The sequence below is a fragment of the Ctenopharyngodon idella genome, chromosome 15, assembly GCF_019924925.1.
Source record: "Ctenopharyngodon idella isolate HZGC_01 chromosome 15, HZGC01, whole genome shotgun sequence".
Classification (NCBI taxonomy): domain Eukaryota; kingdom Metazoa; phylum Chordata; class Actinopteri; order Cypriniformes; family Xenocyprididae; genus Ctenopharyngodon; species Ctenopharyngodon idella.
Window position 1 is genome coordinate 6,375,685 of NC_067234.1, and position 19,316 is coordinate 6,395,000.

The following is a 19,316-nucleotide window of genomic DNA, read 5'->3' on the forward strand; positions in this document are numbered from 1 at the left end:
ACATTTTTTTAGGTCGAGTTTTGACAGTTGAGATGGAGGGGGAACGATTGAAGTATGATGGAAATTTGATAGTGTTATGGTTAATGTTTCATACACTGCATTCAATTCATGTGCAATGTTTTGATAGTATCATTTGTTTTTGTCCAGTTTTTTTTTACGACAAAGTGGGTACATGTACGTGTGTGTGTTGGCGAATAATGATTTCTGCATAATATGTGTGTATGTGTCAAAACGTGTGTGTGTGTGTGTGTGTGAGGTTGATTTATGTGTTGAGCCACCGTCGAGTGGACTGAATTACCACACAAAGCTCTTTTATTTACATTTATTGCAGTTGTCATGTCATTCTGTCTGACCCAGACACTTAGCTTTAACCTTCAATTTTTTTCCTTCTCCCCTTTTCTCTCACTCTGTCATTCTCTCTTTCCCCTAGACAGTTTGTTTTCCGTCAGCTAAACTGATAGTATCTGGGGTTTTATTAGTGTTGCTTCTTAGGTTAAGCATCACTATTACTATTACACTTACTTAGGGCTAGGGATTTGAACAAACTCCTGACAATAAGTATTTAATGATAAAATTGGCAAAAAAAATAAATAAAAAAATAAATAAATCCCATACACTTACATAGTCTGAAGCACCTATGCTTTATCTAAGGACTACAAAATAAGAGATGCGTTTGATCTTTTGACTCAAACCAGTATAAAACTTTCTATAAGCTAGATGGCAACCACATAGCAATACCCTTGGAACTGCATAGCAACACATTAAAAACCAATCAAAACACTTTGGCAACCACATACCAAGATTCTGGCATTCAACCACAACACAGCTAGTTTTGCACAGGCAATCACCACTAACATTTTTTCAAGTCTAGGAGACCAAGACATCCACAAGGCAAGATGAAGTAGGTGTAATAGTGCATGTATGTGATATCCGTCTGCCTGTAAGGTGGCAGAGGTACAATAAACTGCGAAAAAGAAGTGTGTGGGATAAAAGAAGTGTTCAAAGAGGCTTCAAGCTGGTAGCTGTTTTTTGGAAGCTTGTTTCTAATAGATACAAGCTGGTCATTAGCTAGTGCAAGCTGGTTGATCAGCCACCATGTTCCAAAAGCCAGCTTAAAGGATTAGTTCACTTTAAAATAAAAATTTTACTCACCCTCAAGCCATCCTAGCTGTATATGACTTTCTTCTTTCTGAGGAACACAATCGAAGTTATATTAATAAATATCCTGATGCATCCAAGCTTTATAATGGCAGTGAACAGGGCAGCGAGTTTGAATCTCAAGAAAGTGCATCCATCCATCCATTATAAGCGTACTCCACATGGCTCCAGGGGGTTAATAAAGGCCTTCTAATGCAAAGCGAAGTGTTTGTATTTAACAAGTTATACAGTAAAATATCTAGCTTCCGCCAGACCACCTTCTGTATTCAACTTATGAAGAAAGTGTAAAACTCTCGCAGTTCAGAACACTTATACTACGTCCTACGCCTTCCCTATTCAACTTACATTAGTTATGTAAGTTAAATACAGAAGGCGGTCTGCCGGAAGCTAGATATTTTTCTTACACAAAGGCATCGCTTCAGAAGGCCTTTATTAACCCCCCAGAGCTGTGTGGAGTATGTTTATAATGGATGGATGCACTTTCTTGAGCTTCATACTTATTGGTCCCGTTTACTGCCATTATAAAGCTTGGATGTGTCATGATATTTATTAAAATACCTCAGACTGTGTTCATCAGAAAGAAGAAAGTCATATACACCTACGATGGCTTGAGGGTAAGTAAAGCTTGGGGTAATTTTCATTTTAAAGTGAAGTAATTCTTTAACCACATTAAACTGGTATGTTCCTGGTCCAAGATTGTCTACCAATTTGCACCATCTAATAACCAGCAAAAAAACAGCTGCCATGTCTCAGCCTAAGCTAGATTTTTCCAGCAGGGGTTTGATAAGAGTGTGGATATTTATAACTTTATAGTTAAAAAAGTGCAGATGAGGTCGATGAGACTTCAGAGACACATAGGGGGGAAAAAAGAGAGATAGAGTTGAAAGAGTTTGAGGTTCAGAGACCAGAATGGTGTTTGTGTGTTTGTGTGTCTACTCACCCGCAAGCTGCCTGAAAATGATCTGGAGGTTTCAAAACGACCCTCAGATCTCCCGTGGTCTTTCACCTCTCCTTGGAATAAGGGAATAAGAAAATGGAGGGAAAGCCATGAATATCTGTCCATTTCTTTTAAGTCTGAAACGAGAGGGTTCACCATGGCCTTTAAAGGGCATGATTCACACACAATGGTGCAGAACAGTCACCTTCTACTTTTTAAACCCTGCTACAACTCACTGACAGCAACAAAGCAAAGTATCTCCAGCTTTCTACTTTAGTACTGTGGTAAGAGTGGTTTAAAAACGTGGTTTTGTGAGATTTGTGTCCTGGCAGCAGGTGGATCAGTGTCTGTCAAGAGTCGACTTTGAGTCTTTGAGGATATCTCACCTGCCTTGAGGCATGATTTTTATTTTTATTTTTTTTTAAGGGCTGTAGATATTTCAGATGTCATTTGAAGCTGTGATTTTGAGGTACAAGGCTTGTTTTAAAGCAAAAAAAAAAAAAAAAAAAAATGTTTGTTAGGATTTAGCAGCACTGAAACTTACAGCAGTGGAGTACAGTATATTGATAATTTCCTCAAGGTTTTGAATATTTAATATCTTTATACATATATTTTATTTATTAGTCATATTGCATGCGCTTTAATTAATGAAGCAGGTCATCTAAATAAGAACTCTGAGACCAGCATTTTTCAGTGCAGAAAAGCTTCTATGAGGCATGAGATTAATATTAATGTAATATATATATATATATATATATATATATATATATACATACAGTGGGTACGGAAAGTATTCAGACCCCCTTAAATTTTTTACTTTTTTTATTTTTATTTAATTTTTTTTATTGCAGCCATTTGCTAAAATCATTTGTTCATTTTTTTTTCCTCATTAATGTACACACAGCACCCCATATTGACAGAAAAACACAGAATTGTTGACATTTTTGCAGATTTATTAAAAAAGAAAAACTGAAATATCACATGGTCCTAAGTATTCAGACCCTTTGCTCAGTATTTAGTAGAAGCACCCTTTTGATCTAATACAGCCATGAGTCTTTTTGGGAAAGATGCAACAAGTTTTTCACACCTGGATTTGGGGATCCTCTGCCATTCCTCCTTGCAGATCCTCTCCAGTTCTGTCAGGTTGGATGGTAAACGTTGGTGGACAGCCATTTTTAGGTCTCTCCAGAGATGCTCAATTGGGTTTAAGTCAGGGCTCTGGCTGGGCCATTCAAGAACAGTCACGGAGTTGTTGTGAAGCCACTCCTTCGTTATTTTAGCTGTGTGCTTAGGGTCATTGTCTTGTTGGAAAGTAAACCTTCGGCCCAGTCTGAGATCCTGAGCACTCTGGAGAAGGTTTTCGTCCAGGATATCCTTGTACATGGCCGCATTCATCTTTCCCTCGATTGCAACCAGTCGTCCTGTCCCTGCAGCTGAAAAACACCCCCACAGCATGATGCTGCCACCACCATGCTTCACTGTTGGGACTGTATTGGACAGGTGATGAGCAGTGCCTGGTTTTCTCCACACATACCGCTTAGAATTAAGGCCAAAAAGTTCTATCTTGGTCTCATCAGACCAGAGAATCTTATTTCTCACCATCTTTAGCAAACTCCATGCGGGCTTTCATGTGTCTTGCACTGAGGAGAGGCTTCCGTCGGGCCACTCTGCCATAAAGCCCCGACTGGTGGAGGGCTGCAGTGATGGTTGACTTTCTACAACTTTCTCCCATCTCCCGACTGCATCTCTGGAGCTCAGCCACAGTGATCTTTGGGTTGTTCTTTACCTCTCTCACCAAGGCTCTTCTCCCCCGATAGCTCAGTTTGGCCGGACGGCCAGCTCTAGGAAGGGTTCTGGTCGTCCCAAACATCTTCCATTTAAGGATTATGGAGGCCACTGTGCTCTTAGGAACCTTAAGTGCAGCAGAAATTTTTTTGTAACCTTGGCCAGATCTGTGCCTTGCCACAATTCTGTCTCTGAGCTCTTCAGGCAGTTCCTTTGACCTCATGATTCTCATTTGCTCTGACATGCACTGTGAGCTGTAAGGTCTTATATAGACAGGTGTGTGGCTTTCCTAACCAAGTCCAATCAGTATAATCAAACACAGCTGAGCTCAAATGAAGGTATAGAACCATCTCAAGGATGATCAGAAGAAATGGACAGCACCTGAGTTAAATATATGAGTGTCACAGCAAAGGGTCTGCATACTTAGGACCATGTGATATTTCAGTTGTTCTTTTTTAATAAATCTGCAAAAACTCTGTGTTTTTCTGTCAATATGGGGTGCTGTGTGTACATTAATGAGGAAAAAAAATGAACTTAAATGAATTTAGCAAATGGCTGCAATATAACAAAGAGTGAAAAATTTAAGGTGGTCTGAATACTTTCCGTACCCACTGTATATATATATATATATATATATATATATATATATATATACAGTCAAACCAAAAATTATTCAGACACTAGATATTATTTTTTATATTTTTTTTACTAGTGGGTGCAAGACACTATAGTTCATTTATGTAAGTGAGGATAGCAAAATAAAGTAAACTGTGACATATTATTCCCAAAAAATTTTCATACAGTGGAGTACCAGTAAAATTGATAAAAATTTGGGACCAAAAATTATTCAGACACATTGACCTGACCATGTTTTGCTTAAGTGTTATCTGACATAATTAAGATTATTTTTTTCTGGCACAGTTTAACTCTGAGATCTTGTCATATTTTATTACCACTTTTTTAAACTATAGTGAATAAACTGTAATAATGAATGAAATGTTCAAGGTGTCTGAATAAATTTTGGTTTGAAAGTATATATATGTCTGTTTTTACAATGAAGGATGGATTTAAAACCTATTTGAAACACTGTTTGATACACAATTTTTATTTTTCCAATTCTGTTTGGTACTGCAGAAATTACACGCTGTATAAGGCAATACTTGACGGTTCAGCATCAAACATTTACATTTAAAGGATCCTTGATAGCCTGTTTCTATGGTTGCAACCGTAAATGATCAACACCTCTTTGTTTTTCTCTTCACCTTTCCCTCTTTCACTGTTGCTCCTTCTCATATATGCACACCAAAAATACAAGTTTCATCTAATTGCATGCTCGCACACGAACTGGCCGAGGGTAGACACTCCCCAGGGGTCAAAGGGTCGGGAACCAGTGTCAAAGGTCATGCACTCCGTGTCACTCACTTGTCACTATTCCAATGAAGAGTCTATCCAGCTGTTTGCATACAGCTGTTGTGTGTCTGTGTAGATTTGATGGAAAGAATGAGGACAGAACAGAGTTTCAGTGTGAAGTGCAAAAACACAAAAAGGCAGTTTGCATGTTGTATGCCACATGACATAATTGAATGTTTGTAAATGTGTGCTCGCATACACACACACACACACACACACACACACACACGAGCACACACATTTTGCAGTAGCACTAGCAAGTGAGGGAATTTATTGCCCTTGTTAGCTCTGTGCTGGCATCAGCCATAAATCACCCGGGGATGGAGCGCAACTCTACAGACGCAATTACAGCTTAAAGAGCACATGCGCACACACACAAATTGAAAGGAAACACTTCACACGTGTCTTTGTACATGCAATCACGACTTAGAAAGCAATTTTCCCATACACATACACATAAGGAGACTCAGTCTGGAACCATAAGGCATGTTCAGACAAACACGCACACTATAGCCAAAGGATTTTCTGTGCACTTATAGCTAAGATGCTCTCTGTGCATTCTCATTTGAGCTTGGAAGCTTCTATTGTTTGTACAGCACAAACAGCGATTCAAGGCTGCATCAAAAATGTCAAACACAAAGTGTGAAAAAAGCCCATGCTCATTACAGCCATCGCTGAGCAGACGCTTTTCATCTGCAGGGACTTACAGTGCACTAATTGCAGTGATGGTCCCTGCAGAGCATCCTGAGGTTAAGTGCTTTGCACACCACTGAAAGAGCCCCGGCTTACGCTTAGACACCCGGATCCTTTACTATTAGACTGCTGATGGTGTACTTGAGTTCAGGTGTGTAATTAAGGGAATAATCTTCGTTATTTACAACTCGTATTCACATGAAATCAAAACTGACTCATTTTGCTTTCAGGTTCCTATGCATCATTCATCAGTGAAAAATGTGCTGAAATGGCTTTTTTTTTCAGATGACATCACCAAGTCCTCTTGTTGTTTCAGCCCCTCTGCTCTTTTTAGTATGTAACAGCCCATTTTTCATGATCCAATCAATTTTTGATGGATCTAACCAACTCTAATCAAATTCATTATTATTTTTTTAAATATGCATTTCACTTAGAAATGTCACATAATGGAAGTAAAATTGATTGCAAACATTTCATGTTGATTTTTGCTGGAAGCAATGTTAACCACTTGAAAACTTTCACCAGACTTAGTCTCAGCCTCAGACATCACGCCCATGGACCATTGGCTGAACGTCTGGTGCATAAGGCACACAAAATGGGAAATACTTCGGGAGCTTAAAATTCAACACCAGATTGGTTAAATTCTACAGGATTTCCAAGGCTTGTATGTCGCATTCTTTAGCGAAAGAAGAAAACCGTTGTGTTTACAACTGTGACAATGAACACTTATCAGGATCGACTAAACGACGTATTTTAAAAAAATGGAAAGTTAGCGACAGTGTTGGGTGTAATGCTTTACTACATTACTGCATTAAATACTGTGATTAAATTCAGATCATCACGGGGAGGCTTGAGATCATCATTGGGGGGCTAAGCCAGGCCTGGCACACCGGTCTGTTATCGTAGAGACATCGACTTTGTATTTTTGTGCACCTAAACGAAGCAGAACAAAACAAACCTGTGATTTAAATTGTGGTTGATTTACATTACAAAGTAGTAGTTTTTATGTTTATATTCCAAAACTCTTGTTTTGGAAAGCATATACCAAATTGTGAACACCCAATTTTATTCCCAAAAGGATGGTTCACATTCAAAGTCTTCAAAGAAAAAGTCATTTTTCAGCTTTTTATACTTAATCTTATTAACCTTATTAAACACTCCCGCAACCAAATCATCAGAATAATTTTTGAATGATTAATTCCTTCAATAAAGCTTCAGGTCATCTGGTGAAAATCCCTGTATTTTTTTTTTTCATATCGCCATTATCATGATACTCTGACTTTTCTCTGAACTCTACCTTTTTTCATATTTAACTCTAGAATACATCACATCATGGAAGTAAATGGGGTTCATGCGTTTCATGTTGATTTTAAATGTGTCATAAGTGAAACTTCCTAAATTCTAAAACTTCCAACAGACGTGGCCGCTCAGTTAGACAAGCCCCTTTTCCATAACTGCACCGGGCAAAAGTCATCTCAGTTTTGTCAAAATTGTCCTCAGTAACAGTAGCAAAATAGAATTTTCACATGACAAACTGATTCTCTCGGCTTCCTGCTTTCCATATATGGGCTGCTCTGTGAGAACTAGTTCCTTTTTGTCTTCCCATTGGCTAGACAAAGAATCTGACCATGGCTCACAATGACATATTTAATTTTTTTGTCACTTTACAGAGCCCAGGGCTGTCACAGAGACAGGTGTGATATTTCAGGACGTGTAATTCAGTGAGATATGTCAGTTTTTTTTTTTTTTCTCTGTGCCATTCCATAAAAAAATCGCTTTAAGATCTTTGGACTATGACATGCTGTTGATTTCAGGAAGTACTGTCATTTCAAATCATATCATCGTTTTGTACAAAATGCACTTACAATTTACAGTAATGCACTTACTATGGATGCTTATTAGTCAATCAGTGCTAATGAATCTTACATTAACCTTTTTTGATTAAGTAATGTGATCTCGTATGAATATACACTTTTTAAAGAGGACCTATTTAAAGAGGACCTATTATTTCTATGTAAACACGCGCTAGATGGACGTGCATGACCGCTACACTCGCGTCTCGCATGAGTGCCACATTTTTAAACAGTGGACCAATCATAAGAACTCTGAGGCGTTGCAAGCTTCTGTTTACAGTAGCAAGTTGGTGTGGCAACGGTTTTATTTCTTCATTATTGCCGTTATTGCATCTCAAAAGCGCGTCTCGAGACCCTCGCGTTCTGCCCTGCACTTTTTTAAAACCATTCCTGAGCGCGTTTTTAGATGCAAAGACGCATTCTGTGTAAACGAGCCCTTATACTTTTTTTAATTTTCAACTTCCTTTAGTGTGTAATGTTGCCGTTCCAGTAGACCCCAAAAACAAAATCAAGACTTAGTAAAAGGGCATAATAGGTCCTTTAGAGCAATATACAACCTGAATTCCAGAAAAGTTGGGACGTTTTTTTAAATCTGAATAAAATGAAAACTAAAAAAACTTTCAAATCACATGAGCCAATATTTTATTCCAGTAGAACACAAATAACATAACAAATGTTTAAATGGAGAAATTTTACACTTTTATCCATTAAATGAGCTCATTTCAGATTTGATGCCTGCTACAGGTCTCAAAAAAGTTGGCACGGGGGCAACAAATGGCTGAAAAAGCGAGAAATTTTGAAAAGATTCAGCTGGGAGAACATCTAGCAACTAATTAAGTTAATTGATATCAGGTCTGTAACATGATTAGCTCTAAAAGGGATGTCTTAGAGAGGCAGAGTCTCTCAGAAGTAAAGATGGACAGAGTCTTTCCAATCTGTGAAAGTGTGCATAAAGAGATTTTGGAAAACAATGTTCCTCAATGTCAAATTGCAAAGGCTTTGCAAATCTCATCATCTACAGTGCATAACATCATCAAAAGATTCAGAGAAACTGGAGAAATCTCTGCACGTAAGGGACAAGGCCGAAGACCTTTATTGGATGCCCGTGGTCTTCGGGCCCTCAGACGACACTGCATCACTCATCGGCATGATTGTGTCTATGACATTACTAAATGGACCCAGGAATACTTTCAGAAACCACTGTCGGTAAACACAATCCGCTGTGCCATCTGCGGATGCCAACTAAAGCTCTATCATGCATGCAAGGAAGCCATATATGAATATGGTCCAGAAGTGCCATCGTTTCCTGTGGGCCAAGGCTCATTTAAAATGGACTGTTTCAAAGTGGAAAAGTGTTCTGTGGTCAGACGAGTCCGAATTTGACATTCTTGTTCGAAATCACGGACGCCGTGTCCTCCGGGCTAAAGAGGAGGGAGACCTTTCAGCATGTCATCAGTGTTCAGTTCAAAAGCCAGCATCTCTGTTGGTATTGGGGTGCACAAGTACATACGGTATGGGCAGCTTGCATGTTTTGGAAGGCACTATGAATGCTGAAAGGTATATAAAGGTGTTAGAGCAACATATGCTCCCCTCCAGATGACGTCTATTTCAGGGAAGGCCTTGTGTATTTCAGCAGGATAATGCAAAACCACATACTGCAGCTAATACAACAGCATGGCTTCATCATAGAAGAGTCCGGGTGCTGAATTGGCCTGCTGCAGTCCAGACCTCTCACCCATAGAGAACATTTGGCGCATCATTAAATGAAAAATACATCAAAGATGACCACAAACTCTTCAGCAGCTGGAAACCTATATCAGGCAAGAATGGGACCAAATTCCAACACCAAAACTCCAGAAACTCATAACCTCAATGCCCAGATGTCTTCAAAATGTTTTGAAAAGAAGAGGAGATGCTGCACCATGGTAAACATGGCTCCGTCCCAACTATTTTGAGACCTGTAGCAGTGAGCATAAAATTGAAAAATTTCTCCATTTAAACATTTGTTATGTTATCTATGTTCTATTGTGAATAAAATATTGGCTTATGTGATTTGAAAGTCTTTTAGTTTTCATTTTATTCAAATTTAAGAAAATGTCCCAACTTTTCCGGAATTTGGGTTGTAGATGCATTCAGTATTCAAATTGAACGTTCAAACCCACTTATGATGCTCTAGTTTAACAGATCACAAGGTTTTGAAACAGCCTTCGTATCCGCCAGTCAAACTCTGCGGTCAAGTTCATGTCATGTCACATTCAATCAAACGCTGAAATTACACTGTCAGCCACGTAAAATGTTACACAGGCCATCTTCATACACCTGTCCCAGCTGATTTCCCCCTGTCTGTCTCTCACAAAGGTTCACTGTTAGGGTCATGTAACCTAATGTGATTGGATGAAACTCTGCCTCGTGCTCCCTATAACCCCGCAAGGCTTCGGGTCCTAAATATAGGCGCACAATAACAGAGGGAAGTGGATGAGCACACCAAAATGACAGACTCAATAAAGGCTTTCTCTGTGTTTTGTCCTTCCGTGTCTCTATTTCTTTTCATTCTGTCTGTCTTTTCTTTTTCTGTCTCTGTTGCAAAGTGTGCGTAGGAGTATCTGAGATTTCTCTGCTGAAGAAGCACTGAACACATGAGATGCATCCTGCTTATGCAATGCGTACATTTGCGTGCTCTAAAAACGTAGTGCTCATGAGACATCTGATAGTGTAAATGGTCCATATGCCAAAACATATTTATATGTTGTTCTGTCAGCTATCAGGAAACGTTGTAGCAATGTTTGGCAAAAAAATACTCATTATATAGACTTCTTAGAGACCTATCTGCTTTCAGTGCTTACAAAGATGCTTGGGATGGTGCTTAGGTAGCATGGCTCATATTTCGCTTTTGTCTGTACAGTGTAAAACGCAGTGATTATGTATGTATGAGTGTGCATGAATGCATAGGTAATCCCCTGAGAATATGTCTTCCAGTCTGATGCCACTTAACAGAAATAGTGGGTCACTACAGCTACAAACCGTCATTAAATCAACCAGAAAACAGCTTAAGCATTTTCCGGTAAGGCCTACTTCCAGTCTATTGCTCAGTTAAAGGACTAATCAGATGTAAAATATTCTAATTCTGTGTTTTTTCTTTGTCCTAAACCATAATAGCCATATCGAAGGTAGATTAAATCATCAAAGTTGATTTTTTTTAGAGTAGATGCTTCCCCTCTATACAGTACCGACTTCACTAGCTGGCTGAGTTTCTTTCCTTACTTCAATTTGTTCTCTATGGTAAGTGATTTTCTTCATATTACAGAGAATCCGAGACCTTTATGGAGTTCAGAAATAGCTGCCAGTCTTGCATTGCACAGAAGATTGTGCTTCTCATTTGCTCAGAACCAATGATGTGTTGCTGCAGTCAGAGGTTTTCTTTTAACATTTTTCTTGTTCCTCATCTTGGCCTTTTTAAATCATTTAAAGTGGACATATCATGAAACACTGGATTTTTTTCTTGGTCCTTGCAGTTAATTGTAGTGATATTTTAATGCATAAAGCTAAAGCAAAGCTCCTCCCCAGAACTGTAAATTTGAGTCATTCGGAAGTTGTGTTCCTGATGTCACAACCATTCAACGTAATTAAAGGGTTAGTTCACCCAAAAATGAAAATTCTGTCATTTATTACTCACCCTCATGTCGTTCCACATCTGTAAGACCTTCGTTCATCTTTGGAACACAAATTAAGATATTTTTGATAAAATCCAATGGCTCAGTGAGGCCTCCATTGCCAGCAAGATAATTAACACTTTCAGATGCCCAGAAAGCTACTAAAGACATATTTAAAACAGTTCATGTGACTACAGTGGTTCAACCTTAATGTTACGAAGTGACAACAATACTTTCTGTGCGCCAAAAAAAACAAAATAATGACTTTATCTAGTGATATATCTAGTGATGGGCGATCTCAAAACACTGCTTCATGAAGCTTCGAAGCTTTACGAATCTTTTGTTTCGAATCAGTGGCTCTGAGCGTGTATCAAACTGTTAAAGTCACGTGATTACAGTAAACAAGGCTTCGTTAAGTCATAAGTGTTTCGAAATTTCAATTTTTCACCACTGGGGGTGTGACTTTGGCAGTTTGATACGCGCTCCGAACCACTGATTCGAAACAAAAGATTCGTAAAGCTTCGAAGCTTTTTGAAATCACCCATCACTAGATATTGTCATAAAGTCGTTATTTTGTTTTTTTGCCGCACAAAAAGTATTCTCGTCGCTTCATAACATTAAGGTTGAACCACTGTAGTCACATGAACTGTTTTTAGATATGTCTTTAGTAGCTTTCTGGGCATCTGAAAGTGTTCATTATCTTGCTGGCAATGGAGGCCTCACTGAGCCATCGGATTTTATCAAAAATATCTTAATTTGTGTTCCGAAGATGAATGAAGGTCTTACGGGTGTGGAACGACATGAGGGTGAATAATGAATGACAGAATTTCCTTTTTTGTGTGAACTAACCATTTAAATATCGTTTACATAACTGTACATATTGTTTGTATGATGACTGTTCAGTGTTCAGCATTTGCATTATTAAAATATATATTTTTTATTTGCAGATGGTGTAGTTGTGCCATGCTAACCAGCCAAAATTTGATCCTTTTTGGATTGGTTAGTCCTAAAAGAGGTCATTTACGATTTTTAGTTAGATTTTTTGAAAGAAATGAACACTTATATTCAGCAAGGACGCATTAAATTGAGCAAAAGTGAAAGTAAATACTTTTATATTATTACAGAAGATTACGATTTTTTTTTTTTTTTTTTTTTTTTAATGCTGTTCTTTTGAATTTTTTATTCACCAAAGAGTCCAGAAAAGATATGAAGCAGCACTTATTAACATAGTTAAGAAGAAGAAATGATTTCTGAAGGATCATGTGACACCGAAGACTGGAGTAATGATGCTAAAAAAGAATCAGCTTTTCCATCAAAGGAATAAATTACATTTTAAAATATATTCACATAGAAAACAGTTCTTTTAATTTGTAATAATATTTCACAATATTACTGTATTTTTGGTCAAATCAACGCAGCTTTGCCAAGTTTTAAAAGCATTTGTAAACTGATCCCAGTCTTTTGAACGGTAGTGTCTCAAAGGTGTCATAGTAAGAAGACAATTTTTAAGTCTAATCTATGGTTGTATTTGATGGAAAAAAACATGACCTAACAATGAATAAAAGACTAAAATTTGTATTGGAGCCTTTAGGCATCTCTAATTTTGAGGTTGTAAGTTTGAATTGACTTTGAATGTTAAGTTTTGAGCGATCTGTAGGATATGTTATGTAATTGTGATATTGTGTAATTGCGTTCTGTGGTTTAGAGTTTCATTGGCGCCTGTGGTTGGTACGTTGTGTTGCTGTGTTCGGGAGCAGTGATGTTGTGTGGTTTTCTCCAGAGCTGTGTGGCTTTTTTAGTGTGTTGTGAGGTGGTGTTTAGGAGATAGTAAAGTCTGCTCCCTGTCATCACTTTCTTAACACCCTCCTTTAAAACCACAGGGATATTTTGATACGACTGAATCTGTGAATTTCCTTTTCTGTCACACACACACACACACGCACACACACAAGCTGCTCTACCCAGACAGTGAATGTGCCTCCTACGCTTGTGTCTCACTCATAGGCTTACACAAGTGTCTAACACACACTGAGAAATTACACCTTCTACACACACACACACACACACACACACACACACACATCATATACATCCTGCTAATGTGTTAATTGGCTTCATTTAAATTTGCTTTAAATAAATGCTATTGATTTAGTACACCAGTATTGCATGGATTCGAGTATGTGTGTTTTTGCTGTTGTTTGATTTTGATGGAAAGACACTTTTGAAGGTTTTTGGGATCTGTTATGCGTACTTCATTCAGGTTGCTAGGTTACGGCCTGGAAAAATGTTCCTGAATGAAGTATGATGTCCCACTAAATGCGCACACAATATCATAACACCCTTTATCTAATCACTATTAGTAATAACACTGCTGAGATTACAAAATTGCTTATTTGGATTATTTTCCTTCGTGGTACAATGAAAATGGATGATATAATGCATGCATCTGAAAACCAAGCCTCTTTACAATGTTCAAAGGGTCATTTTCAACCAAAAATGAACTTTCTGTCATATTGGACAAGCGTTCAAAAGTTTGGGGTTTGTAAGTTTTTTTTAATGTTTATGAAAATATCTCTTCTGCTCACTAAGGCTACATTTATTTATCAATATTGTGAAATATTATTGCAATTTAAAATAACTGTTTTCTATTTGAACATATTTTAAAATGTAATTTATTCCTGTGATGTCAAAGCTGAATTTTCATAATCATTACTCCAGTCAGTGTCACATGATCCATCAGAAATCATTCTAATATGCTGATTTGATGCTTACGAAATATTTAAATGAATAAATCTATGAATAAATCTGCATAAAAGTGGTCCATATGACTCAATTGTGATATTCCAAGTCTTCTGAAGCCATACATTAGCTTAGTATTAAGGGGAAATTAGTTTAAACTGTTTGCTGAAAGTCTCAATGTCAAATCTTAAATTATGCCTCCCGATGTGTCGTATACACAAATGTGAATAAAAATTAGTGAATAACAATTTAAATTTTAGTCTGTTCCTCTATTTTATGACTTGAGGAGACTTGAAATGTAATGCACAAGTCGTATGAACTACATTTATGATGTTTTTATCTCTTTTGGAGTCGACAGCTCTAGTCCCCATCCACTTTCACTGTATTGGAACAAACAGCTAGAAATTTATGCAAAACATCAGTTCCTCAAATTAAAGAAAGTCATAGAGATTTGGAATGACATAAGGGAAATGATTTTTCATTTTTGTGTGAATTGTCAGAATTTATATTTCCCTTTAAGAGATGATTTCAAAACTAATATATAACTAATATCACAACAGTGCAGGGTAGCAGAGCCTTTACACACACACACACACCACACACAGATTTGTAATGCCACAGATCCCATGTACCACATCTTGAAAGCACCAGGATCAATTATTAAACCAAAGATTAGTCAAAGATCAAAGATTGGAATATAGATTACATAAACACAGAGAAAACCCTCACATTTCCTCTCATCCTAATTCACATCGCTCTTGATTCTCCCCTCCTTCACTGAAACTAACTTGAAGCTGATTTGTATTCCGCTCTTAACGAATCTATATGAGGCCTGCATATTTAATGAGCAAGCAGTGTAGCGTACTGTCTCACTTACACACCCCGAGTTACTGTAAGAGGATGCTGGGAAAGGCAGGATGTAGTAGATAATTGGGATCTTATTAATAATTAATCACAGAGATTATGAACAGCATTACTAACACACATATTTGCACACATATGTGGACTCCTCACACCATCCGTTTAGCACTCTTTCATTGAGAGCAAATAAACAATAAATAAATTTGCTTAAAATTTACTTCTGGTATCGGAATCGGCCCATTTTGCTTGTAAAAAATCGGCAATCGGAATTGGCCATGAAAAATCATGAACGGCACATCTCTAATTGACTCATATCATTCTTATCTAGGTCAGACAGCAGGAACACATCATCCTGCTAAAAGCGAAATAATCTCCCCATTTCCACTCATTTATTTGCACTCGCTTTCTCTTTCTCCCTCTCTCTGTCTTTCCTATCTGCTCGCTTAGCTCTGGCAGAAATATCAGCTTGCAACCAGGACTCCGTGTGCGTGTGTGTGCGCGTGTGCGTGTGTTAATATTTTTTTATTAAAATACAAAAATAAATCTTGTAGGGGAGTGTTGATTCATCTGTAGTAATTATAATTGCCTTTATATAATATACATTTGTATATTATATAGTATATTGCATATTATAAATTATTATATTTATATTATTAGAATGCTTCATTTTTTTTGTATGTGATTTTTATATATATATATATATATATATATATATATATATAAAATCTTGTAGGCTTCGAGTTTTGGTTTGTCTGTAGTTATTATAATTAGCTTTATATAAAACAATAAATGTCTATGGAATGACCCTTTAGAAGAATGTGAGGTTGTGCATGTAATCTGGTTGAATGAGCCGCACTGGTTTGTGGTAAATGGTGTGAGATGAGTCTGGTTTGTCAGGGCTGGACTTCCAATCTGTGTCTCTGATTGGTTAAAGTGAGTTTCTATTACCTCAGAGAACAGAATACACTCTCTGTATCTCTCTCTGACTCTCTTTCTCTCGGTATAACTTTTTTTTCCGTTGTCTTCTCTCATTTTGAGATTCCTCGGGCAGTTCTGCTGGTGTTCCGAATATATTACGTGCTTTCTCCCTCTCGCACAATGAACTAAAGGATTTTATGAATCCTACAGGCTAACATACTGAATTATTGATGTCACACACATACACACAGTCACACACAAAAGCTCAGGATGTTTTTCAGCATGGCGAAACCTGATCTGATTCCTTTACCTGATTCTAGAAGTCTGTTTATAGTTCCCTTGCAGAAATTTACCATGGTAACACTTTCTGCAAAAGCACATAGGGATATAAAAAGTACATAGAAATTGTGTGCGTGTGTGTGTGTGCGGTTTTGGTGTTTATCACGGTTTTCGGTATGTGCTATGTTCAGTAAAAAATGGGACAAATAAAAATAAAGAAAATAAAAACAAATAATCTAACTACAAGAAACAGCACAAATAAATACATGAGAGCTAAGATACAAATAAAATAAACAATGCTTTACAGGTTTTTTAGGTAGCTAACAGTAGTTTTCAGGTACAGAAATTGAATAAAGTAATCAAATATAAAATAACACTGCATTTAAACTTTTTTGATTAAATTAAATAAAGATTCAACATTTTTGAAGTTACAAAAGCAGGAATATTAGACTGCTTTCCCTTTAAGACAATTCAAAGGTCCAGTACACTGATACTGATACACATGCATTGTCTGTCTCGTTTTTCTCTTAAGACATAACCTACTATGTTTGTTAGGATACTCGCTAAGATGGGCATGTTGACATAATTTTTGTGTGAATTTGTCCGTTCAGGTTCAAGACTTGAAAGAGAATTTGCGCGAGAGTATTTGCTCATTGTGACGCGGCTCTCCGTGTACGCGCTTCGGATGAGTACACACACAAATCACCTCACAGCGCGCGCAAGTTCTCTTTCGTGTCTTGAGGTTGAATGTTTAAATTGGCAAAGTTTAAATGAATTTAGTTTAAACACAGATAGCAACGTAAGCTGTTCATGTCTCACCTGCGCTCGCGCACTAACAACAACCGGGAAATGACGGCGTAAATGACCGATCATAGAGCATACGGCACGTCATGGAACATTTGTTTACAAAGAGTGACTGTTTTGTCCATGTTCTTTTGATCATCGCTGTTTTATCCATCGTATCCATCGACTGAAACATACATTAGCCGAATCCGTCTGTCTGTTTTACACGTTGTTGTTATCAACAAACAATATTATACATGCGTCGTCAGGTTTAGGATGAACCACGGTGCAAGCGCGTGCCGAACCGTGGGTGGAGAACCGAACTGTTAGATTTTTTTAAGAGAACCGTTACACCCCTTATTTTAATATATAAAATAGTGTTTTGTATGAATTTGGACATATCTGGAGTTTCGCAAAACGACCATACAGATTTTAGACTAGATTTTAGCCATTTTTTTTAACCTAGATCTGCAGTCCCGCCAGAGCAAAGTCCTGCACTTTGTGGCAAATATGTGCCCGAGACGAACTGCTTTTCTTTTTTGTTTTGTTCTGTGTTTTCTGTCCATGGACATAATTTAATTTTTGTACCCCAAGACTGAAGACCTCAGTTTATACGGTTACATGGAGCGTTTGAAAATGTCGAGCTTGTTGTTGAGGTTAGAGGTTCAGGTTTTATTTTGTCTTTAGCCTGAGGGTTGTTTTTTCTTCTGCTCTGTTTCGGTTACATGACTTATGAAAGTGACCTCCTTATTGATCTAAATTTACCACAACTTGTGTGCTGCTGTTTTATCACATACACACACAAAAACAGTTATTTTTAAAGGTGCATCACTGCAGAACTGCTATAATAAATCGACTGTTTTCAAACAGGTTTGCAGAACACTCGCCATTGGCCAGGCAGACAGGGAGCCCCGCCCCAAACTCATGCCATTGGTTGACCCATTGTTGCTGTGTTGGGACACTCAAACAGCAATGTTTTGATTGATGTCGCACTCTTTTCAAGGAAATAACCTGATAAAATGCTTTCTTAGTATATTAATCTGGGATATTAGACAGTATTCTAACATTTAAGCAACTTGCAAACCTCAGCTTTAATGTTTCTACTCAGTAATTGCTTTTTTGACAGTAATTATTGCTATCACAGTTAATATGAGTTTGTCAGTCTCAGTGTAGCACGCATTAAATGGGAAACTAAATTAACAATTCTGCCACTGTTTCACTGGAATTAAAATGTTCAGATTGTGATGTTTTGACATTTTTATGCACTTTATTTTGCAGGTGTCATCTACACTACAGATCTGTTGGACCGAGAGACGCAGGACTCCTATTGGCTGACGGTGTACGCCACTGATCTGGGGGTGGTACCACAGTCAGCGGCACTACAGGTGTACATACAGGTGAGTTAGTGTGCATCCTATTTGAGATGTTGTGTGGTCTTGAACAAAATATTTATAACATATATAATTCTGTCATTTTTGTGTGTCTGCATGTCTTAACAGGTTGAGGATGTTAATGATAACGCTCCCCTCACGTCCGAACCGATGTATCACGCCACCATTCCGGAAAATTCCCCGAAGGACCAGTCAGTCATTCAGATCCAGGCACAGGACCCTGACGCCATGGCGACCGAGCCCCGCCTGTCATTTCGTATCTCCAGCGGCAACCCACAGAACTTCTTCAGCATCAACCCTCGCACCGGTCAGTGTCCTGTCAATCAAACCACATTTGCGTGATAGAATAAATTAATGTCAGTTCCTATAAGTTGAGTTTATACGTGTGTACCATGGTACAGTGATAGTATGAGGTGGCAAAACCGTTTTATTTATATACCACTGGTGTTTACAAGGTACTATGATTTTATCATGGTACTATGTCTGAAAAAAAAAAACATGGTAATACCTTTTGGTCCTTTTTTTCTATGAGCAGCATACTGTAAGTTTGTAGTGTAGATAAAACTAATTCATATGCATTAAGTTATTCTTCTTGTAATTCACTTATTTAAACGTGTATGTGCATCTGGGTGTGTGAGTTCTTAAGGTCCGTCGCTGTCCTCCGCATTATGACATCATCGTCTGAGCATACTGCAAATCCTGGCTCCTGATTGGCTGGTGTTATGGTTTTGCTTTTGATTGACAGATTAATTTCATAGCCACAGGCCCTTCCCTCCAGCCGCGCGCCCTATAGTGCATGTCAGCAGGAAGTGCCGATCCTAATTAAAAACTTTGTAAAGGTCACAAAAGGTCAAGCTGT

At 37.8% G+C, this 19,316-nt stretch overlaps 1 protein-coding gene across 5 annotated transcripts in view; it reads left to right on the top strand.

The window, feature by feature from the left end:
• Positions 1–19,316, top strand: part of fat3a (FAT atypical cadherin 3a) — a 193,526-nt gene that overhangs the window by 82,136 nt on the left and 92,074 nt on the right. For all 5 annotated transcript variants that reach the window (XM_051862509.1, XM_051862511.1, XM_051862513.1 and 2 more), the window contains exons 3-4: positions 18,345–18,463; positions 18,566–18,764. In XM_051862509.1, coding sequence (XP_051718469.1) covers positions 18,345–18,463; positions 18,566–18,764 — 318 coding nt within the window. The remainder of the gene's footprint in view (positions 1–18,344; positions 18,464–18,565; positions 18,765–19,316) is intronic.